Genomic DNA, 25,005 nt, shown 5'->3' with positions numbered 1-25,005 from the left:
TGAAGAAGAAAATTAAAATGCAAATAGGATGATTGATGATTAATTTTATTTATGAGTGAAATAATGCAGCCACATTCTTAAAATGAAAAAGCATTTCTGGAAATACATTTTAATTTAAATATTAGTCACGATTCGCTTCCATACCTGAGCGCTCAAACAAATTGAAATAGATTTATTTTATCGTCTATCATCTGTCTTTTTTGTTTGCTGCTTTTGCACAGTGTCGTGTGTCAAGAATATGAGGGATCATTTCGGTTTGTTACAACTTGGATCATATTTAATTAGTTTTGGCCTGTTTTTCTTTTATGAGATATGATAACACTGTTCTCACCAGTTTAATAGCTGAGAACTGTTGACAATAAAGACAACTCAGACAGGGCGAGAAACATGAGTGGTAAGATGATCAGACAGGCTTGAAAACAAAACCCTCAGGTTACAAATTTGTAACATAGTTGGAAGGGAAAATAAAGGCGAACTATGCGTGGTAAACACCCATACTTGTGTTTCTGGGTTTGAACCTGCCAGCTGGCTGGGATTTTTCTGTGTCAAGCTTGCATGTTCTCTCTGTGCCTGGGTAGATATCCTCCAGGTGCTCCGGTTTGCTCCCACAATCCATACACATGCCGTTTAGATAACTTGGCACGAGTGAATGTGAGCGTGAGTTGTTGTCCGTCTCTATATCTCAGCCCTGCCTCTCAGCCAAAGTCAGCTGGAATCGGTTCCAGCCCCCCACCACCCCGACGGATAAGTGGGTACAGCTAATGGATGGATGGATTGTTGAAAGAATGTTGATGTTAGGCAACTTTGAGAAATCCCTTAAGGTTGTTCTGTTGCAGAGAACACAATGTGCGACAGCAACCACTGAAACTAATTCAGGGGCGGATTTAGTCCAAAAACAGATATGCAGTAGCTCTGTTAAATCTACATGTGGTGTCTGCGTACGTGGGCGTGTTCACACGTTTGTGGTGCATACACTCCCTTGCAGAAATGGGGAGATAATAAAAGTGCAGACCCTCACAGCCGCGTCGATGTGGAAAGTAGAATTGTGATGATGTTTTCTATGAAGGTGTTCTGCCTATTTCTGTTGATAATAATAATATATAACAGTGCTTTTATTGTCATTATTTGTCTTCTTACCAGGAATTTACGCTTCTGTTTCCACTGTGCGCCCTGAGCATTGGTGTGTCGGTGGGCCTCCGTCACCAGGTGAATCACCTCCCACTCGCTGTCGGTGGGCTCTGGACGGTTCTGGAGGGATTTAACCATTTCCTCCTTCTTGCGCCGCTCCCTGTTCTCTTCAATCAGACGCCGTTTAGCCACCCGCTTTGAGTCATCCAGCACCACTGGGAGGTGGACGGTGGGAGGCAGAGGATGAAGAGGAAGAGGAGGAGGAGGCGGAGGGAAAAGACCCACAGAAAGACAGAGTGCCAAGGGAAAGACAGCATAAAAGAGGTATGTAATTAGTTTGTGTGTTGCCTAAAGTCTGCATATCGTCTGCATATTGCAGCTTCTATATAAAGTTTGTATATAAACCTGCTATATATGGCGCTCACATCTCCCCTGCAGCAGTACTGCATCACTAACTCTTCTTGACACTTTGTGTTCAGCCCAGTCCAGACCAGAGGTTTGTGACGGGATGAGCTGAAACATGCAAATACTTGCAATGTGCTGGTCTGCAACGTTCTGAAAACCTGCCAGTTTACACCAATGCGACTAGACGAGACGCTGTATCGTCTCCATACCAACAACTCTCTGTACTTTCATTCAGATTTCAGACTTATTTTGTGGCTGAATATAATTTGTAGCTTCTTAAAATATGAATGAGGACAGTGATAGTGAGATACTGGCTACAGCTGCATTTGTAGTGATGATACGGCAAAAACATCAACAAACAACCTGAGCTTAAGATATTCACATTCATAGTAAATACGCCACAATCATTTAAAAGTAATTTGGGTTTTTCAGAGAAGATGTTTTCATGCTTTTAGGTTCAAAAACACTTCTCATTCTACCTGTATTCACCTTCTGTCTGAAGCGCTCTGTATTCACACAGCTTTCATGCTCTGTATTTCCACATTTGCACTATCTGCATCCCTGCACTGTCATCGCAGCCTAGGAATGACTGTTACAGCGCTGTACCGACTCCCTCTACCTTTATAGACCGTGTCACTGTAACTGCATTACTAGGCAACAGCTTGGGCCCATGTTTACCTCCTGTCAGGTGATGTCATTCACATACGCGGCAAAACATTCCAACAGGAAATCCAAAGGGACCCATTTAGGATGTTTGTTTCAACTTTTAAAAGGTCTATAATAGTATAGGCGTGACACCAGGAAATAACAGAAGTACTTACGGCCGTTTAAGGGCACAGTTTCTGAATATGGACTGTGTGCATTGCTCTGTGGACTGAGCGTTCACACAGCACCTATACCTGCTTCATATTAACAAAGTCATGGAAATTTAACTTTAAAAAAGCGGCAATTAATCATACAGCCAGCAGCAGCAGCGACCCACAGTCCAAGACCCACACACTGTGAGGACAGAGACCGACATACGGGTCAACAGCTGCTGGAATGTAAATGAGACAGACTCGTGTTCGGTGAGGATGATGGGCTGTTATCAGAGAGTGACACAGGAAGCCAACACGCCGTCTGCTAACAGTTTGTAACTGACTAGTCCAGTGGAAATCTCTAGAAGCTGACTGGCTGTTGCAACAGGTGACGTGCCTTATGTTTTAAAACCAACCGCTTGACAAGCTGAGTTGCAGGTGACACCATCAGCCGGTCTGAGTCGAGTTAAACGGGCCAGTTCACATCGCTGAAAAGTCCTTAAACGATTTTGTCTCGTCACGAATGTTTGGTCTGAACTGGGCTTTAGAGCACATGTGTCAATCTAAATTAATCAGCATCCTCTCTGCAGAATTCATTCATCTACATTATTTAAATGTGTGTATAAACATGTAGGTGTAACACTCACAGTCCATGGCCATGCCCACCGCGATGCACTTCTTGAAGCGGCAGAGCTGACACTGGTTGCGGGTGATCTTGTCGATGATGCAGCAGCCATCGTACTTACAGGAGTAGCTGGGGTGGAGGTTCTTTTGAATGGTCCTACGGAAGAAACCCTGTCGACACACACAAAGAGAGAGAGAGAGAGAGAGGGAGATAGACAGTCAGTCACGTGTGCAGACAAAGGAGAGGAATATATATAGAAAGAGGCACGTGAGGACAAGGTGAAAGTGTGAGGATGAATTTAGGAGACTGTCAGAAAGGAATGAAAACTTCTCCACCTCGTATTGCTGTTTGATACGGTGTGAATAACAAACTGGCAGGTACATATTTTAATTACTGCTGCGGCTTCGTCTGTGTGATAAATTCAGAAATAAGATCTCTGATCTAATTCACTGTGTACCTGACTTGCTACCAAGATCTGAGGCAATTTGTGTAAATGTTAACATCCAAGTATTTTAATTGCTGGAGGGCAGCAGTGGAGGAGTGAGCTGAACAAATTGTAGCTGGAATTTATATCCATGAATCAAGCCTAATAAAACATTACATTTAAAATATTCTTTTGCAGAGTGAAGACATGCCTGCATTACTGACTGCACATTGATCGTTCAGTTAAATAAGCATGAATCTGATGTTTTGAAATGTACATTAATGGGGATGTGCCATCACATATTTTGCTGTAACACTTGTATAATTTTTAAAATGATAAGAAATATTCACATCATGATAATGGCATTATTCTGCTATGCACAGCAACAACAAGCATGGCTGAAATCAAAATTGCTACTGGCTCCATGGTGGAGAAGTTCCACAAAGGGGAGCAATTTCAGTGCTGACTCAGTGGTGTCATTAGGCCTGAATGTTTCATCAACAGCTCTGGACTTCTCAGACCACTCTAGCAACTTGCTACTCAGAATAAACTCAGTTAGCAGCTCCTCTAGCAGCAGCACAGCGTCTCTCCTCCCTCTCCTTCACTCGTTGTGTGCACGCAGGAATCAGTGTTGCCAGGTCATTTTGTCAAGAGCCTCTCGTAATGTATGCTCGACAGAAAACTTATTATAAGGAAATGTGCGATGGCCTTTGTAACTCAACAGCCTGTCTAAGTAAATGCAGGTCTCTGGTCAGGTTACAGCAGGAAGAGCGTACAGGTCCAGGTGGGAAAAATCACCTCAATCTTTTAGGAGATTTCCAAAAGAGAGGGAAGGGTAACCAAGGGTGCATGTTTTATTTGGAAACTGTTTCAATGTATAACTTGTGGTTGATTTTATTTTTGGTACTATTAGAGTTCAGTCTTTTGAAGTGGGGTTGTGTGGGGACAGTACCAGGGTGTCTACAGGTATGAGTCAGTTAAAATTAATGCTTTTTAAGACCCGTTCAAGAGCATCATCAGGTAAGCATTGTAGGCAAGTAGTATAGATGTGGTCCCGTGCAGAGGTAAGTGTTATGTAGGGATATGGTTATTAGAGTTAAGACAATCTACATTTTGCCAACAGGTAAGTGCAAGGCTGAAGTAAAATGACAGTATCATAGTTTTTTAAAGATTTGTAATACTAGAAATGTGGACTTTTACATAAGAAAGCTTCACTCATTTTCAAAAAAAGTAACCCAAATTTTAGACTATTTAATGAGTTTTAGGGCCTTATTGCTGTACTTTTTAAGGACCTGTAGACACCCTGAGTACATGGACAGTATGTAACATACAGTAGATGTCAGTCGGCACCAGTTAGGAGGAGCAGACTGGAGTCCCACATGGAAACTAAGCAATGTACTGCTGTGGAGGAAAATATATTTTAGCCACCTAAAAGAGTCTTACGTAAAATCAATATCACTTTAAGTTTACGCTATACTGAGAGCATTCTAATTGCTTCCAACCCGAAAACAAAGCTGTTAAAATGCTTTATCAAAAGCCAGACTCCATTGAGAAAAACAGTGATTTAACATTGCTGAATAGGGGAACTGCTGATGTATCGCCGCCTCGAATAGTTATGTTGTTTGTGTAATTGTGTGACTTTTGTGTTAAAAGAGGTTCGTTTGGATTCTTCAAAGTCACACAATAACACAAACTAAGCAACTGATGGAAGCAGCAGTAGATCAACAGCTCCTACAATAAGTGTACTAAAATTAGTATTTTTGTCAATGGAGTTTGGTGGCTTTGACGAGAGCTTTGGTGGAGAACTGGAGCTGTTATGGCTTGCCTGTAGGTATGGGCTGTCTGGCAGAAAGGTAAAGTTGTGGAAATACTCTCAATATAGTGAACACTTAAACTGATGTTGATTTTTTTAAAGTGGGTATAACACCTTTTGTTGCTGACCTCCATCCACAGCAGTGCATTGCTTAGCTTCTGTGTCCAACTCCAGCCTGCTTCTCCAAACTGGGGTTGTGCCGACTGACATCCACTGTATGTAATACACTTATAATGGATAAAACCCCCATACAATCCCACTTAATAAATCTGAACTATCCCTTTAATATTTTATAGAGAATCTTTTATAGAGAGTTATTTAAGATGATTTGTGCTTAATTTGGACTAAATATTTGAAGGCAAACTGTTACGCTTATGTTGATGTCACTGTCTTTTTTTGCAATTGTATGTTCTTTAAATTAATCAGAACATATTTTTCAGTATTTTGAAGAATATTATTGTCACAAAAACACCCTGAAATATTGTGTTGTTATTTTAGGGCCATAACGCCCACGCCTATGCAGTAAATTCAATCAGTCCTACATCAAGTACATCACTTCCCACTGAGCTTAATCACAGTCCTTTCAGTGGTGTCTTAGATATTACATGTAACTGATGAGCAGACATGAACAGAAGCACACTGACAGCTGAGAGCTGACATGACAGACTGACAGGTTTTATATAAATATATCATCTTCCTGCGGCTATAAACAATGTGTCTATGACCTTGATGTGTGTGTTTACAAGTGACTGCTTCCGAGTGTGAGTGTGCATGAGTGTGCGTCAGATATGTAGCTGTGTGTGTGTGTGTGTGCATGGAAGCAGTTGACCTCAGAGGCCTCACATAAGGTTTTCTGGCAGATATAATGTGGGTTGTGAACCTGCTGTGTCTGAAACTCTGGGGTTCTGTGTGTGTGTGTGCGTGTGTACCTTGCAGCCCTCGCAGGTAATGCAGCGGTAGTGGTAACCTGTGGCCTTGTCGCCACACACCACACATGGCTCATCCTTTTCGAGGTAGCTGGGGATGTACCCTGAGAGAGAACGAGAGAGAAAGAGAAGAAAGGGCAAAGATGAAGTCAGACAGAAGAATAATAAGTATATTTTTTTATCACTACAGATCTTCTACACACCAACACACAACACTGGTATCACATCACTCTTGCACTACTGAAGCACACCAACCTCACCTTTAAGTCACATTACTGCTTAGCTCCACTCTACCTAGCCAACGCACCCCTCCCTATACACCCCGACACGTTATTTCCACTCATCACCGCTGCAGCAGGCTGGAGACTGTGGAAAAACTTGACACTATCCATCCACAGTTCTTATACTGTAACATAAACACACTGCGAGCTGGAATCATGAGCTTCCAAGGCATAGAGTGTGTAACTGAGGTGGACGTAGCCTCGGGGTCTGAAGAGTGAAGCCAATGCTGAAGAGCCTTAAACATGCATTCTTTCTAATGGCCAGCAGGGGGCGACTCCACTGGTTGGGAAAAGTAGTCAGATTGTTTAGAAATCAGTGAAAAAAACTTTTGGCATCATTTATCACCTCAGTAAACATGTTCTTAATGAGTTTATGGTCTTAATCACTACTTTTACGTCTTCTCCAATAGAGCACAATGTTTATTTTATACATTTTGTTCCCCTTTCGATTTAAATAGACAATAATGCAGGGGATGCTTTAGGGCGTGGCTACCTTGCGATTGACAAGTCGCTTAGAAAGAACGCAGGTTTTAGACACTCTGCATTGCTTTTCAGACCTGGAGGCTACGTCCACTTCCTTTACGCAGTCCATGGTCCCGTCTAATTTTGCCAATGTCTGAGCATAACCTGGACATTAACCTAAAACAGTTGGAGCCAGTTCTCTGTCCGACCTGCAGGGCAACACAATCTGCTCGTTCCTACCAAGGTCAAAGGGGGTCCTGTGGAGTTTTTAACCTGCAGAAACCCCACAGTTTGTTTGTATCTTGCAGGTGCGTGAGGACATGGACGGCATGATACATAATCTTGCTAATTGGTTTACATGCTTTTCCATTGATCGACAGTTGGTGGTTGTAATATGCAAAGAAATACACTAGCAAAAGCAGTAAGGAAGAAGGCTGCTTGCAAACCTGGATGTAAACAATGCACGATTTAAAACCATATACTATGCAAGAAGTAGATGTAGCCATCGTGACATCATCCATTGGTTTGTGGACTAGCGTTTCAGTCCTTGAGTTATGTATTATGGCTGTTGCTATCTTGTTTTTGGAGCCAGAATTGACCATATTTGGACAGCAAGCAGCTGTGGAGGATATGCCTTACTACACCTCTATCTTGATGGTCAGGTCGCCGCAGTGGTGACTTGTCAATCACAAGGCAGCCACGCCCTAAAGCATACCCTGATTCATTGTCTATTTTCTTCTAAACGGGACGATAAATTCCAAAATAAACATCATGCTGTATTGATGAGGACTTGACACTAGCAAACGAGAACATAAACTCATTAGGAATATGTTACCTGGGGTAATACATCAAGTGAGAAGTAGGATCATTTTCTTACGGACTTCTTTTTGCAAACAATGGAGTCGCCCCCTGCTGGCCATTAGCAAGAATGCAGGTTTTACGATCCGCCCAGTTCTCATACACAGTCTAAGAGGTGCAGAAGGATGTGGATGACATGATGACACATTCTCACTAATTGGTTTTCAAGCTATTCCACTGATCAACAATTGGTGGCGGTGATAAAAACTAAGTGCTGTAGAAGGGATCATACAAGAGACGACAAACAGTCCACACCAGGGTTGCAGCGATATACCGATTTAAAGGTATATCGTGATATAAAAGTTGATGGTTTTCATACCGTGTACATTTGCTCATTTATGATATTGGGGAAAAAAAGGAACTGGACGTTGAATTTCCCCATTATTTTAGTAATTTTCTAAGGGGAGACTTTTTACACGTACTTTCATTAACAAATTGTTTTTAAGTTTCAGTTATAGTTAGATAATATTATTATTTCATTAAATATTTATGGGAGCATAGTCAAGTGTTTTTTTGTCTCTTCAAACATGATTCTAGAAACGTTTTTTGAGGAGGAAAAATGCTTTCGACATATTTGTCAGGCCCCAAGGATACAGTCAATTTGTATTTGGTCTTTTGTCTATTGACAAAAAAAACTCTACAGGGCACCGTTAAATGTCAATATCTTTTAAACTCAGGAATACTCCAGGCACATTTCATAAGATCTACCACACCCACACAGAATTACCACTGAAACTGCCTCACTCCCTTCACTGTACCATCTTTTAAAAGCAGAATCAGTGGTGCAAATGTGCATCACATGATGCTGGAAATTTGTTTTTGACCTGTACTTGAAGATAAGTACAAACGCTGCATGTCAGGAGTTCTGACAAAGGGACATTCATCCTTTCTAATTAGTCTCTAATTGGCTGACATGTCTTTTAATAGAGCAACTAACACGAGACATCAACTAAGTTTCAGTCTCGGTTTTCTGGTGATTTAAAAGGTTTATGATATCAGCAGTGATTTGAACTTTAGCTAAAGTCAGGTCTGACGAATATGAATGAACATTTCTCATTTTGTGTGCGCTCTTCACTTACTTACATAAACATACAAATCTTTGTGGTCCCATCATCACATGCTGGGTCCTGGATGTTATAATAACGGGGTTTTAACCAAATGGAATGTGTGACAATTATCTTAATGCATAGGTTCCATAAACTCCAGTGGCTAATCTAAATTTACAGTATTTTGATTGCTCTCCCTCTCTCTGTGTACTCCTCTTCCTCCCTCTGCAGTCGGTCGTCTGCTTTCAACGCGGGAATAGGACAGTTTGTTCTTTTTCCATTTGCTGCCTACAAGACCAGTGAGACTGCGGGAGTGAGCACAGAGACACAGGAAACAGCAGATTTCCAGTCATTTCATATGATATATAGCACAGAAGCTGGGANACACACACACACAGGAACACACTCAGAAACAGAGCCACTGGCAGAGCTTTGTACTCTGAGCATAGTGTACATGTGTGTGTCGTTCTCATGACATATATGCTAATGTGTGTGTATACCAAGGCGTGGTGAGAGCTGTGACTGGCAGTGTCAGTTGGGCTCTGCCTTTTGGCTTTGTTACAGGTTTTAGAGAAGGAGGAGGGGGCGGGGAAGAGGATGGTGGGAAACTGAGAAAAAAGAGGAGGAGAAGAAGGAGAGACGAGCGCCAAAGGGGCACAAGTGACATTTTGGCAATTGATACGTATCTTTAAAAAGCTCATGAGCTCTTTCTGATTATCCCTTAGAAATCAAAATATGAATATAACCAAGAAGGGAATAAAAAAAACAAACTACTCAAGTGAAAATGGATGTAAAATATGCTGGGGAAAGTGCACAAGTGCATTTGCTAATAAAAAAATCTCTCAGGCTAGAAGACATCAAGAAAATAACACAGGAGAGGGGGCAGGAGGAGAGGAGGAGGGAGAGGAGAAACAGGCCAAAGGAAAGATAACGAGGACATCAGAGGATGATCATATAGGAAAAATGTCAGCTCCGGTGGGTTGGCAGGGCGAGCAGCAGCTGGATCCCCGAGCCAGTCTGCTGAGGCTGTGTTTGGAAGCCAAGCCCAAAATCAATACCACTGCAGGCAGCTCTGTGGATCTGGCTGCCCGCCCCTCACATGACGGGCCCTGCAACACCTCCACCAACAAAACCGAGGAAAAACGGAAGGAGGTATTTCTAGTGCGGCTCAGTCAAGATAAATATTTTGTCTTCACCAGATTCCCAACACAACAGCTGCTGTTTCGTTTCATCTAAGTGTGTAAATCAGGGTTGGTATGAATGAGGTCCCCGAAGGAGGCTGTTTCTCAGAGGTCCTGACATGTCAACACACGGTCGGGGGACATTTGAGACTGTAAACACTGACGACATCAGGGCACAGGAAACTATACACAGGAGCTGGATTTGAAACAACAGCTGTTGTACAGAATGTAGTGCCCCAGCTACTGCTGTGGTCAGTGTCTCTTTCCTGAATGGCACTCAAAATTAAAAAACTGACCATTTATTCTATAAAAAAAAGGGGTTAAATTATGGTGTTAACAAATGGACAAGGGCCGTGACGTTTCTACTTTAATTAATCTATAGATTTTTTGATTAATAAATAAACTGTTTCAATTGTAATTTTAGTTCAAACTATTTTTCAAGTGTTTTTCAATTTTTAATTATTTTTTATTATTGCTTTTTGAATTTTATTTATTTATTTTTTTAATTTTTAATTTATTTATGGGTGTTTTTTTTTTTTTTTTAGTATTTATATAAATTTTAATGAGTGGAGAGAGCTAGGGCAAATGCGTGTCATTGCATTTAAATGTACAACTGTACTTTTTAATGCATATGTTAATAAACTTAAACTGTCGTGATCAAATTGATAATTTTGGGTTAACAGCAGACACAAGGTAATTCAATTCATAATAAATCTAACACAGTAAAAATGTACAAAAGTAGAATATACCAATATTTGGCATGCTGATTTGATAAATTAACTAATTAATTAACAATAAACAACTTATTTTTGATTGTTAAAGCTGCATTAATACATTTTCTGCCACTAGGGGGCTGCAGAATAAGCTGAAAACACAGCAGTGACATATCAGCACCTTGTAAACTTGTTTTAGCTAACGTACTGGCAACTTTTTACACACCTAGCAGACATGGCTCAACATTAATTTTGATTTGACATCATGTTTTTGCCCACGTCACAAATACACGTCCAATATCTACTCTGCTTTTACCTCTGTTTTGGTCTCCACCAACTCCTAAGGAAAACACCTGCCTTTTTAGCCACTAAATGCGTCATTATGTTCACTAAAATGTTGCCAAACTTTATTTGTCTGCCATTTGATGCTGGGCAAGTGGTGTACAGTAGAGGCTGACATTTTCTTCAGGAATCCTGTGGGATTCCAGCGGGATGGGATTCACTATTCATCACATGACACAGGCGGGACAGAAAAGAAAGTCAACGGGAGTGGGTGTGACAGGAATCATAATAACGATATTGATCTAGCAATGTGAAGTCAGCAGCTGTTAGCTTGTTTCCACTGAGCACAGGAAATACATGTCTGTAAGTATGAGCTGACCTGTTTTATGTTATGTGTGTGGAGCAAAATGCTAATGCTAATTTCCATTAGTGCATTAATGGTAATTCTCATTTGTGTTTGCATCAAGCTACCGGAGTTGTTTGCCACATTGTTCTAGCAGTTATGCTATCTATGCTAGATGTTATTTCAGCATGAATTTGCTTAGTTTTTATATATAAAAGTGTTGTTCTAATATTAATTAACACTATTTTCATTATAATTTTAAAATGTTAAAAGACCCGATCCATGTAAAAAGTGTCCTGTGATAGTTTGTGTTATGATTTAGTGCCATATAAATAAATATTGACTTGAACAGGATGGGATGGCAGTAATTCATCTGGGACTGGGTGACAGTAGAGGGTGACACAGGAGTGAAAATCACCTCCTGTGTCACCCTCTAGTGTGCAGTGAATTTATCAGTGTTTTGTTTCCTGAAAACAGCTGCCTGATGGAAATTAGGTGGTTGAGAGTAGATAGAGCAAACCAAAACAGTGGAGTTGCGGGCCGTTACACCAGAACAATGAGCTCAAAGACAGTGCTCAGTAGAGCTGAGGGGAACTGTGAGTTTGTCACTGCTAATGATGGATTGGTGCCGCATTAATTCCCTAATCATTTCAGCACTAGATCTGAGTCATTCATCACAGACAAACTGCATTTTTAATTCATATCTAGTAGTTTTCATATTTATTATATTAATTATATTTATCTATTTATTAATATACATGTATCTTAAGTGATTTAAAATAGTTGTCGCTTTATCTCACGTTGTTAAAGCCTGGTTCAAATCATAAAGGAATTAATTACATATCTTTTTGCTTTCGGAAAGTCTATACCAAGGTACGCCCCTTTACTAGATCAGGATCTTGAGCAGCTCTCCTCAGTGTCCCCGAAGCCTTTTGAAGCATCTAAACTCTGGTTGAGGGTCCACGCTCCCACAGGAAAACCCTGCCATCATTACATTATTTGATCTCATACAACCAGGCAGACATATTGTCATAGTTTCCCGGTTCAGATGGACCATGGCAGGTAGAGTATGGTACAAGATTCCAGCAGTGATGCAGAGAGGCAGACAACACGCTCACTGGGAGGGGAAACACGTGGAGAGGACTGGCCTTGGGAGATGTATTTTATTTTACAGTTTTACAGTGATGTTCCTCCCACCCTGCCTCCGTCACTATCTCTCCCCTCTTACCTTCTTTATTCGCCTCTTTCAGCTCGGGGGATTTGGAGCTGTCACTCAGACAACGAGCTGTGTCCAACAAGAAAGCAGACAGAGCAGAAGGCTTTCGTTTATTGATGACAGATGCCAAGATGTTTTACTTTTTCTCTTTGGAGGTGACAAATCGAAAGCGTAACGTTCACGAGGCAGCGATGAATCATGTACCACTAGCTTCTGTGCAGTCACTCAATTGCATGCATTCACTGTGCTGAGACTGACAGCTACAATTTTCCCTGTTCTAAAAAGATTCTCAGAATACAAAAATGTTTCAAATACAGCTGGTGCTGGGAAAGCGATTTTCAAAATGAGTGTGTCCCTGCATTTAGGGAGCTTTTATTTTCTGAAGAGGAGGTGTGTTTCTAAAAAGATTCAAAAGTTCAGACTTCATTCACACTTCAGGTGAAAGAGTGGAGGTTTGTCTCCCAGCTGCCACTTTAGAAAGTCGCTCCCGCCATCAAAACACCACCCATCAGTTACTCACCAGTCATACTCTTCAACGAACATTGGCTGTTCTTCCTCTTCCTTTTCGGGCCATTGAGCCACCTGAGAGGAGGAAACAAAGAGAAGAGAGAAAAACAAATGAGTGCATGTAAATAAACACATTTTAAGGTATTAAAAACACATTTCAATTCAAACTGGATCAGCCAGAAAAGCATTCTCACAGTTTGGCCACGTATAAAATAAAAAAGATTGCTCAACAAGTGTAAAGGCCGGCTTATTCCACCTCGTCCTGCGATCACAAAGTGTCCAGCAAAAGACTTAAGACAAATGCACTGATTCCCTGGACACGCCATGTCTGTCAGAAGTCCATCACAATCGAGCTTAATAACAATGCTCATTAATGAAACCTACACAGACTTAAAAAAGCCTGGAAACAGTTTTATATTTTTGCCAATTCTGAGCTTACACATCACATGATTCAGGGGAACCTACCCTTTCTTTCTGGAGCAGCATTAGGTTACCATCATGCATCATATCTGTGTGAGCATTAGGGATGCACCGATACTGATACTGAAGTTATAATTTACAATATGGATGATTTTGGCTGGTGATACTCATGTTTTTTTGTTGTTGTTGCTGTTATTTATTCCTCCTTTTTTCCCCAGGGACACAAAGAAATCTTCCTTACTAAAAAAATTACCTGTTACCTGTAATAAAACTTTCTTTCACATGAAAAACACATTAAAAAACTGCTTTAAAAGCCCTTCTACTATATTATTTCCATAATATATAGTCTTCTCTCTCTAATATCTATTTTATATTGCCGTGAAAACATCGAATTTCTCCTTTAAACGACTGTATTTATTCAAATTTCTCACCAAACGTACATTTTACAAGATTACATTTGGACACAACATGATAATATTATAAATAACCCTCAACCAATACTCATTTTCACTGAAAGGAGCATGAACGCATCATAATGTAAATCAATTCAACAGCCGCTAACAGCTAATAGCTAAAGTTAACTAGCTCTCCTCCTGCTGATGTCAACACGGATTTGTTGTTCACAGTGCAGCATGATCTGGGAAAAGATACGGTGCGTCCCCAGACACGTTAATGATGATTTTACTGCGCCCTTTCATCCTGAGGAAGATCTCTGATTGTCCCAAATGTTTTCTATTGTCCCTGGGACAATGGGATGTCGTTAGTCTCGAGCCCCACTTTTTAGTCTGCGCAAAATTGATGTGACATGACAGAATAACACCGGCCCCCTCCATCTGTTCATGCCATCTTATTTACTGATAGGTTGCGGGCAGTCAGTGAGGCAAGTTTCTGCTGATACTGATGTTCGGCTGGTAAATTGGTGCATCCCTAGTGAGCATACTGTATTTGACATAAAAAAAAAACATATGTGTTTTGTTGAAAATCTCTATAGTAAACTGGGGATGTGAAAAGTTGTTTAGGTGGTCAGGAGCTCCCTGTGAACTTTGGTGCAAATACACTTTTTGTATTTGAGTTACAGCCTTTTATGTTTTAAGTAGACAATGTGACGATAATAAATTCTGGTGGTCTCTCTATATTTTGGTCGACATCACTTCTGGGAGTAAATCAGAAAGTGTTTTATATCACTGGAAAATAGACAATGTAATCTGTCAACATATGGAAGACTGCAGTCAAGAATAATATTTTCATTCCTCGCTGCAAATCTAATATCTAAAACCTCTTTCACCGTATATTTATTCTTTTCCATACCCTTGGCCGTGTTTTATTTCTTTTGACAGCTGCGTGTTCCACCCAACACGCAGCGTTGAGTTGAATTTCCACTCTGATCGTCAAAAAGGCAAAAATCTAAACACCTCGGGAAGCTGAGAATCTCACAGTTCATGTACAATTTAAAGCTCGTCTCTATCATCAACTGTTTCAAAGTCATTTCATGTTTTGGAGAACATTTCTAGCACGACTGATGCTTTCAACAACAGGTGTACGTACAATAGATGCCATTTTTTGGTAACGTATCAAAGTAAAGATCAGATGTTCATGTCGTATATAAATAGGGTTTATAACAAAGTTCAGACAGACGTTAATGAACCAAACAGTGACAAGAAAACACGAGGGATCAGTAAAATTCAGTGTCCTGAGCTCAAGAAGAAGGAACAGACTTTTCTGCATTTGTCTCCTCTAACATTAAATCACCCCGTGTCCCTGTACCAGCTCAACATCTGGTACTCAAATTAAATTGAAAAAACAGGAGCATGGTTTGCCACCACTTAAATTTCTAACAGAGGAGTAATGAAGCTGTCTAGACAAACAAGTAAAGGCACTTCCGTATGTCAAAGTTGGTATGTGGCGGGAAAAGTTTTTGGGGGTGATCCCGACCTTAAACTGAAGAGCAGGAAAATTATTTTTTTTTGGAATACAATAAATTATTAGGGCACACATGGGAAGGCCCCGCAATAACAGAGGAAACACAAAGACCGCTGCTCTATTATGCATCGAGCATGCACACAGCACCACGGCCAGCGAGCATGTGCACTCAGAAACACACCTCCAACCACACTGACACATGTGAAAGGCATGTAAAGCACAGATGGGCACTGGCTGCTCTGCAGGGAATCATGAAAGCACAGAGGTGGAGGAGGGAGGGAGTTAAGTAGAGGAGAGGAGAGGAGAGGAGCGAAAAAAAATAAAAAGCATATCTGAAGGGGAGAAACAGAGGAGTGTGTGAGTGCTCCTCGTCGGTGCTCGGTGTGTCCAGAGTCCCAGGAGTCCAGCTCTCTGCTCTCAGACGCTCCTGATAGCCTCCAGCTCTCCTCCCACACCAGGGCCCTTTAATACCAGCTCCAGGAGAGGGAGCAGGACTCCATTAGCACCATAAATAAAACGAAGTTCCACTCTGTTAAGATGCAATACACAGGCCTCTAGGTTACATCTGCGCTGTCTGTGAGGGAGCTATAGTACAGTATGTTATTTATTATCGGGGGGAATGAGCTCTCCTCTGCTGCTCTTCCTCACGTTTGAGTTTTTCCTTATCTGAATCAAAGGTTTGATGATGGAGAGGGTCATATGTACAGATTATAAAGCACTTACTGCAGATATATCAATACAGCACCTGACTGAGGAAACTGTCCCAACTGCACGATAAATAAAATACCATAAGGTACTGAACATACTATATACTAAGGCATTATAGAGCACATGAAAATTCTGAAAAATCTTTAGAGCTGCAACAATTTATTGATTAGTTGTGAGCTTCGAATAAATGCCAACTAATTTGATAATCGATTAATCAGTTTGAGTCTTCTTTTTTTTTAAGGTAAAAAAGTCAAATTCTCTGATTTCAGCTTCTTAAACGTGAATATTTTGTTTTCTTTACTCCTCTATGATGGTAAACTGAATTTTTGGGGTTGTGGACAAGACATCTGAGGACATCATCTCAGGCTTTGGGAAACACTGATCAATATTTTCCACTATTTTTCCCACTATTCTTCTTGAATATAACTGACTGATTAATCCACAGTCAAAATAATTGTTAGCTGCAGCCATAAAAGTCTTTATTGAAAATGCAAATTATCTATTAAAGCACATGAGGATGAACCGTATAAAAAGGTCCTTTTTAAATTGTACCTGAGCGTTCAACAACTAAACAAGGAAACACATTCAGAGTTAAAACAAGGTGGGAAGCTGAAGATAATCTGACTATTACAGAAGAAGAACAGGAAGAAGATATTGAGACAACAATGGAAAACAAGCTCTCTATCCTCTCCATACTGTCCAGAAAAAAAGTATTTTTTGATCACGTGGGAACAAAGGAGCAAACCACCCTCATATCTTCTAGGGGTGCCCCTCCGTCACTCCTTTTTGGACTAAAATTCATGGCATGCTTGAAACTGTTTCATTTTTTAACCAAAAAAACCTTTCATTTTGAACTGATGCACCTGATCTGCTACGAATATTATTGGTGGCATGTAAGAAACCCCTAACAAAGAAATGGCTGAAAAATTGATGAATGGATTGACTCAGTGTATAATAGTTATGTGATGGAGAGACTTTTAGTTTGAGAACCCAGAAGGAAATTTTATTTGGGAACTTGTCAAAATAGTTAACATATGTCTCAAACATTAGACCTGATTTTGTCTGAATAAGAACCAGAAATTGTTTTGTGATTATTTCCCCCACTGTCTCTACATGTATGTCTCGAGCCAACATCAGATGTACTCATATACTCTACTGTAAGCTAAGACTGAGGCACTCAGCTTTTAACTGCTGAATATATTTTTGCTTGGTTTGTTCTTGCTCAAGGTCTTTATGTTCAACTGGCTGTGGGGTTTGCTTACATCTGTTGATATTGCATTTATAAACTAATAAAAACAGAATTACAAAAAAGGAAAATACAAATTAACTACAGCGACTCCATTTCCCTGCAGTTACAAATTAATATATCTTATAATATCGATGCAAGATGCCTGACCTGCGTGAATTTGGCTGTTTTTTTTGTTTGTCTGTTTGCTTGTTTGTTAGTTTTTTGTTCTGTCACAATTGTTTTGTCAGTTTTCATTTATCTTGTATGTACATATATAATTTATATACATATACGTGTTGTATTGTTGCTGTTAATGTTGTATTTTTACATTTTTGCCGAACAATTTACAAGCGCAACAATCCACCGTTCCAACGTTCAAACAATTAAGAATTAAAAAATGTTAATTTGCCACACACACAAAAAAACAGTTATATGAAGCACAAGTAAGTGTGCACTAAAAATACAGTTGAATTTATGGCATGTGCACACCAGACAATTTTCTTCTCACCACCGCGCATATGTCGGTGAATCATTATCAATCTGCACTGACAGGCGCTTGTCTGCAACTTGCAATCAGGAAAATGCCACACCCCCATTCCTCCATATAAGAAGATAAGTGCCTCAAAGTGCATCACGGAGAAAGTGCTGACGTTGTTTCTACACACACATAATAGTGAATGTCTTTGCAGTTGGAAATGGCTGATAAGCTGCTGGTCATTCTCTTCAAACATGTTTTGTCAGTCACTGAAGATGAACGTTCTCAAAGCAAGGCGACATCACATCACCTGCTCGGAGGTGTAAGGGAAACTTTTATATAGGCTGCTCTTTGTGTATGCGCAATTTCATGCCACTAGAAATCAGTGGAAGTAAATTCAAAACCAAAACAATTACATTTTAATATAGACTTTCTCATATACTTCACTGTGAGCTTAGACTGAGACACTCAGGGTTTGTAACTAAATACTTTAATTATGACAATAACTGATGAGGATGAAAGGACCATTTTTAAACTAATTTTTTTATTTTCAAAATTCAGGACCACATATTAAAACATATGAACGTACACTGTCCCTGTCACTGTCAAGCCCCCACTCTGCCTCCCACATCCACATTCAGCTCACTAAATCTACTTGCACTTCATGGTTGAGAAAAAAAGTAAAAGTAAAATAAATAATAGAGGCAAATAACAATAAAATAATGATAATAACTCAAAAGGGAAATTAGAAATCAGAGATAAAACAGGGTATATGGGTCAATGATCACATAGGATCAGGTAAAATTATACTTTCAACAGGTCGTTTAGCGAATGTTACTTTCTTCAAGTGTAAATAATGAGTCATCTTTTCCCATACAGTACAATTCCCGTACTTTCTGGGGTCTGGATCGAACCAGCAGTAAGCTAATGCAGTTAATACAATGTGGAGAAGGGAAGTATGAACCCGTCCTTTAATATCATCTGGTATTACTCCGAGTAGTGCTACCATTGTGTCCCTGGGCAAGTCAGTACGTTACATATATGTTGTCCCAATAGGTCGTGAGCTTCTTCAGCCATTTTTAAATGAATTTGGTTTTAATAAAACTAAACATTCAGCTAAAAGGTGTGTGTTCACAAACTCTCCAACAGCTGGGCCTTTATCATTTGTGCGTACACCTGGTCCGAGGTGGTTCTGAATTGGTTTGCAGAGTACAAAATTCAGGTGAAAAAAATATTGATGAACACCTGGATTTGTGTGTGAAACATTTTGTCCTGTTTGGGAACGAGGCCCAGTGTCTCTAAAGTTCACAGTCAACGTCAGGTGCTTGGCTGTTGTCTGCTGTCATGCGGTTCAGGTCCCGTACCAATGAGTGCAAGTGTTGACTTATAGCTGGAGAGGTGCCAGTTCACCTCCTGGGCACCACAGCAGCACTGTTGAGCAAGGCACCAAACCTCTAACCGCACCCGCGGCGCCTGACGTCCCAACATCTCTGTCAACTGCATGTCTACAGGTACTGTGGGGGTGTGTGTGTGTGTGTGTGGGTGTGTAAAGAACATGGAGTGAAAACTGAACTTCGCCTGCGGGTTTAATGAAGTTATTCTTCTTCTTCATTCCTTTGCATTTTGTACAAAGAGGTAATGACACATGTGTGCGTCTGCAGATCAGTGTAACAAATGCAAACTGAAAAGCAACATCTGAATCAACTCGGGAACAATGAGTGACAGCAAAGTCATTTTTCAAAAGGGTTAAATAGTTGTGTTAATGTTCCTGATGCTGTCTGATAACACAGCTCCAGCTCCGAGTGGCTCTTTGCTTTCCGTTGTACTTTGCATGTTGGGATGACTCACTTCCAACAAGTTTAGTATGCATACTGACATCTCCGATTATATTCTAATTGGCCACTTTAGAATATGTACTACGGAGCTGGGCTGCAGTGATGGAAAAACACAGGCTGAAGTCACTCAGTGCATAAAAACACATTTTTGTTTCCATGCTCTGTAATGAGGGGATTTTATGCAAAGCGACACGTTTATTCCCCACAGTGATCAAAAGGTCTTATAGAAAACACAGCACTGCTTCTGAATGACCAAAACGTTTCTCACCTCTCCTCTAATCCATCTTGTTTTTGTATTTCACACCAGCAAACAATGTTTGCCCCTCGGACACATAACAATATAATTGCCTGTTAAGTTCAGTTGTTGCTGTAATCGAGCTTAAATGCCAACTCAGACTGCCCTTCACACTTTACCTTCGCTTCAATTATAGCACTGTCTTGTTCTTGGTTATGGTTCCCTTTGCCCTTTTCACAATACATCACATAGCTTAACAGGGCATTAAATTACACTCCTAAATAGCCCACTGAGTTAAAGCTTGATTTATTGGGATTGTTGTGCCTGTAGTATCTGATTAGAAACTCATGTAAAGTAAAGGATATAATGTTCTTGTCATGGGGGGAGGATAGAGGACATCTGACATGACAAACGTCTCCAAAAGATGCTCATCTGTGAGGCAACACCTCTTGGCATACAACGGCAGCAAAGGTAGCAGGGTGCATATTTCACAATGATTAAGATATCTGAGAGCTCTCTGAACATGCCCGATGCATTTCGTTCACTTTGTGGGCAAAAATTAAATGTCAGCAGGCTGAGAAAAAAAAAGAATTGGAGCTGTCACAGCAGCAGAAAGACAAGGTGGAGTTTTCTCTGACTGACACTCAAAGGTAAATACCTCTCCCTGTGCCAGTTGGCTTCCACATCACTCCGTACAGCTGCTGGAGGCGACAAACATCAGATTGACAGCTTTGTGACAGTTCAGTCCTCCCATGCGGCAAAAAGGCAAACAGATACACTTTAGTCACATCTCTGTCACTTCCACGATAACTACGCCTTCTCTGCATCTCCGCACTGAGATCTTAAATCACGACAACAGGGTGCTCACAAAAAGAGGCCGAAACCTGCCACGTGTTAAACTTTGTTTACCTTCAGCTGAGCTGTGCTAAAAAATATGACTAAACAAAAATAAAAAATAACAAAACAGAATGGTTGTAGTACTCAGGACGGGTATCAAGACCACTGTGTGAAGGTTTCAGCCTCATCCCGGACTCAACCACATTTTTACTCTGTCTTGTCCCGTCTCGGACAAAGACGTTTTATTTCAAGACCGCTCACGATCACAACTGCAGCGATATCACTAAACTGCCGGTACAAAACAAAGGTGCACATAGAGATGTTTAAGTTGACTTCAGCTCCTTCATGTTTGTATTTGTTTGCTTATCGGAAACAACGGAAAATTCCAGCACATAAAATTCACCCTGTTAAGCCTTTAGATTATTTATATTGTAGGACTGACCATCGCTTCTCTCACAAAATATTTAGACAAGAACAAATTTGACATAAAATAACACAACAGCATGGTTGCAGTAGTCGAGAGCTGAATCAGGACCACTTTGTGAAGGTTTCAGTCTTGTCCCGGACCGAACCACATTTTTACTCTGTCTTGTCTCGGACAAAGAGGATTTTATTTCAAGACCGGTCAACACCGCGACTGCAGCGATATCACTAAATTGTCTGTGCAAAAAAGGAGCTCTGTATTGTAAATTTCAAATTGATTTAAGCTCCTTCCTGTTTGTTTGTATTTGTTTGCTCATAGAGAACAACGCAAAATTCCACCACATACAATTCACCCCATTACGCCTTCTGATTATTTATATTGTAGGGTTGACCATCGGTGCTCTCACAAAATATTTACACGATGAGATTTTTGGTTAATAATCATCAGTAATGTGGACACAATGACTACGTGGGTAAAAGCAAATACTAGAACAGCTTGAACAGTCCTGTGAGTTCAGGAAATGACATCACTTTACTGTAATACAGCATTTAAAACTATCTAGTCTGTTATCACTACATTGATATCATATGGATTTACTACCCAGCCCGATGTGCATGGTCAACATTTATCATGAGTGTGTTGTGCATTGTGGGTCTCGCGCTGGTCTGGTCTTGGTCCTGTCTCAGTCACACCCTGCCTCGGTCCTGGTCTCGACTTGGTCTCAACCGCTCAAAGTCTCGGTCTTGACTCGGTTACACCCTGCCTTAGTCCTGGTCTTGACTTGTTCTCAACCCCTCAAAATCTCAGTCTTGTCTCTGTCACGGTCTTGACTTGGTCTCAACCCTTCAAAGTCTTGGTCTTGTCTCGGCCACACCCTGCCTTAGTCCTGGTCCTGACTTGGTCTCAACCCCTCAAAGTCTTGGTCTTGTCTCTGCCACACCCTGCCTTAGTCCTGGTCTTGACTTGTTCCCAACCCCTTAAAGTCTTGGTCTTGTCTTGGTCATGGTCCTGACTTGTTCTCAATCCCTTTAAGTTTTGGTCTTGTCTCAGTCACAGTCTTGACTTGTTCTCAACCTCTTAAAGTTTTGGTCTTGTCTTGGTCATGGTCCTGACTTGTTCTCAATCCCTTTAAGTTTTGGTCTTGTCTCAGTCACAGTCTTGACTTGTTCCCAACCCCTTAAAGTTTTGGTCTTGTCTTGGTCACAGTCTTGACTTGTTCTCAACCCCTTAAAGTTTTGGTCTTGTCTTGGTCACGGTCTTGACTTGATCTCAACCACTCAAAGTCTTGGTCTTGTCTTGGTCACGGTCTTGACTTGTTCTCAACCCCTTAAAGTTTTGGTCTTGTTTTGGTCATGGTCTTGACTTTGTCTCAACCCTTCAAAGTCTCGGTCTTGTCTCGGTCACACCCTGCCTTAGATCTGGTCTTGACTTCGTCTCAACCCTTCAAAGTCTCGGGCTTGTCTCAGTAACACTCTGCCTCAGTCCTGGTCTTGATTTGGTCTCAACCCTCAAAGTCTCGGGCTTGTCTCGGTCACGGTCTTGACTTGTTCTCAACCCCTTAAAGTCTTGGTCTTGTCTTGGTCATGGTCTCGACCTTGTCTCAACCCTTCAAAGTCTCGGTCTTGTCTCGGTCACACCCTGCCTTAGATCTGGTCTTGACTTCGTCTCAACCCTTCAAAGTCTCGGGCTTGTCTCAGTAACACTCTGCCTCAGTCCTGGTCTTGATTTGGTCTCAACCCTCAAAGTCTCGGGCTTGTCTCGGTCACGGTCTTGACTTGTTCTCAACCCCTTAAAGTCTTGGTCTTGTCTCGGTCACGGTCTTGACTTGTTCTCAACCCCTTAAAGTCTCGGTCTTGTCTCGGCCACGGTCTTGACTTGTTCTCAATCCCTTAAAGTCTTGGTCTTGTCTTGGTCATGGTCATGGTCTTGACCTTGTCTCAACCCTTCAAAGTCTCGGTCTTGTCTCGGTCACACTCTGCCTTAGATCTGGTCTTGACTCCGTCTCAACCCCCGTAAGCCTCGGTCTTGTCTCAGTAACACCCTGCCTCAGTCCTGGTCTTCATTTGGTCTCAACCCCTCAAAGTCTCTGCTCTGTCTTGACTCCATCATGCCCTGCCTCGGTCCTGGCCCTGACATGGTCTCAACCCCTCAAAGTCCTGGTCTTGTCGCAGTTACACTCTGCCTCGGTCCTGGTCTAGTCCCAACCCCTTGAAATTGACTCGGTCACGCCCAGCCTCAGTCCGGGTCTTGTCTTAACCTCAACCCTCAAAGACTTGGTCTGGATAAACCCTGGTCTTGGTTATGACCTGGTCTCGATTTAGGTGGTACTGACGACAACACTGCACAACAGCCGGAGAACTGGCAGACCAATGACACAGTAATGAAATGATAATTCAAATCACGGCTCTCTGAATAAGCTCCGGCTCTAACCCTCTATTAAAGTCTGATCAATCCCAAAATAGCTCTGATGAAAATATTAGCACCCTCGCAGCTAAAAAAAGAGCTTAGCACTCTTGGCGGAGCCTCAGAAGTGCTTTGCGCTGCTCTGAGAGCTCTCAGTGGAAAGGGTTGGAGAGAAACGGTGTCAAGTGGCCCTAAGAAGCAAAAGAAAACAAAAATATGACCAGAAAAACACACGACATGCACAAATTTGCTTCAGTGTGAAAAGATAAAAGAGAAACATCTTGTCTGACATGACTGTGTGAAGCAAAACCGTAAACAAACATCCAAACAAACAAAAAGGAAAAAGTGATTTGGGTGCTTATGCTAAAAAGCAGGCAGCTTTGACAGGACTTGACACTGTATCACACAGCCGGTGAACGTGTGGCCACTTAGTGCAAATACAAGCACGCCTGTCTCACGGATGAAAACATCATGCATAATTGAATATTTTTTTGATGGAATGTGAGTTTTTTGCAGGTTGGGGCTTGTCGCCTTGTGCAGTGCAGGCATACCACAGAGCGCTTTTCAATTTCCAGCTCTCAAACTCTGACGGGATTGCAACACACCGCTGAGTATACAAGGTCCCCGCACACACTGTGCCTCTCCGCAACCTGAGCCAACCCCACAGAAACATGCACATACTGTACTCTCTGGCCTCTCCAGCACACACACACACACACACACACACACACACACACAGTATGAAACTTAAGTTGGCGTGTAACAGCAACAGTATGATTCCTATGGCCTGATAGCTGTGCAAAATAAGCGCACATGTTGCACAACTGGGTGCTAACGCAGCCCTAAACAAATACACATACAGAAGAGAAGAGTCAACAACACAAGCCAAAAAGATGACACGAAAAAGACTTACAGTGCCGACCTGATGACGCAGTGGGACTGTAAAATATGCATGGCAGAGGAGGTCTAGTTGAAGTTGCAGATGTAGACGACTTGCAGCGACACGGCGCTCATGCATAGACCTAGTCTCTGTCTATCTGTCTTTCTCACTCTTACACCCTGATGTCTCTACCAGTTGTGCTATGTTTAGCCTGCCGACCCACTCAAATACACTCTGCCTCTCCCTCCCTCTTCCTCTAATCTGTGGGACTTTCTTGCTCTGCTGGTAGTACCACCCAGTCTACCCTGATTGGAGGACAGCCAGCGTCTCCACCTGTGACTTTGACAGTGACTGCGGAGTGCGTCTAACATGTAATTGCCAGGCTGTCAGGTAACTGAGCGCTCTCATGAGACTTGACTATTTTAAGCAAGTGCAGGTTTCATTAAGGCTAAAGCTGCACGCAGGACTGCAAAAGATATCAAGAAACATAAGAAAACAGCCATCAACACCGCTCACAGAGAACTTTATGTCCTTACAGAGGATTTCCACTTATGTCAGCACATTTACAATCAATCAATCAATCAATCAATCAATTTTATTTATAAAGCCCAATATCACAAATCACAATTTGCC

At 41.4% G+C, this 25,005-nt stretch overlaps 1 protein-coding gene across 4 annotated transcripts in view; it reads right to left on the bottom strand.

The window, feature by feature from the left end:
• Window positions 1–25,005, bottom strand: part of LOC126399613 (thyroid hormone receptor alpha-B) — a 227,492-nt gene that overhangs the window by 29,868 nt on the left and 172,619 nt on the right. The window contains exons 1-6 of one of the 4 annotated variants that reach the window (XM_050059707.1): window positions 24,406–24,561; window positions 13,021–13,082; window positions 12,513–12,569; window positions 6,122–6,222; window positions 2,978–3,125; window positions 1,138–1,343 (exon numbers count right to left, since the gene is read on the bottom strand). In XM_050059707.1, the coding sequence (XP_049915664.1) occupies window positions 1,138–1,343; window positions 2,978–3,125; window positions 6,122–6,222; window positions 12,513–12,569; window positions 13,021–13,082; window positions 24,406–24,446 (615 nt within the window). In that variant the 5' untranslated portion in view covers window positions 24,447–24,561. Of the gene's footprint in view, window positions 1–1,137; window positions 1,344–2,977; window positions 3,126–6,121; window positions 6,223–12,512; window positions 12,570–13,020; window positions 13,083–24,405; window positions 24,562–25,005 lie in introns of those variants that run through there. The other 3 variants (XM_050059706.1, XM_050059709.1, XM_050059708.1) reach the window with 3 other exon arrangements.

This window comes from Epinephelus moara, chromosome 13, assembly GCF_006386435.1.
Source record: "Epinephelus moara isolate mb chromosome 13, YSFRI_EMoa_1.0, whole genome shotgun sequence".
Taxonomy (NCBI): domain Eukaryota; kingdom Metazoa; phylum Chordata; class Actinopteri; order Perciformes; family Serranidae; genus Epinephelus; species Epinephelus moara.
The sequence above is the reverse complement of the archived record's forward strand: the minus strand, read 5'-3'. Positions and strand labels throughout refer to the sequence as shown.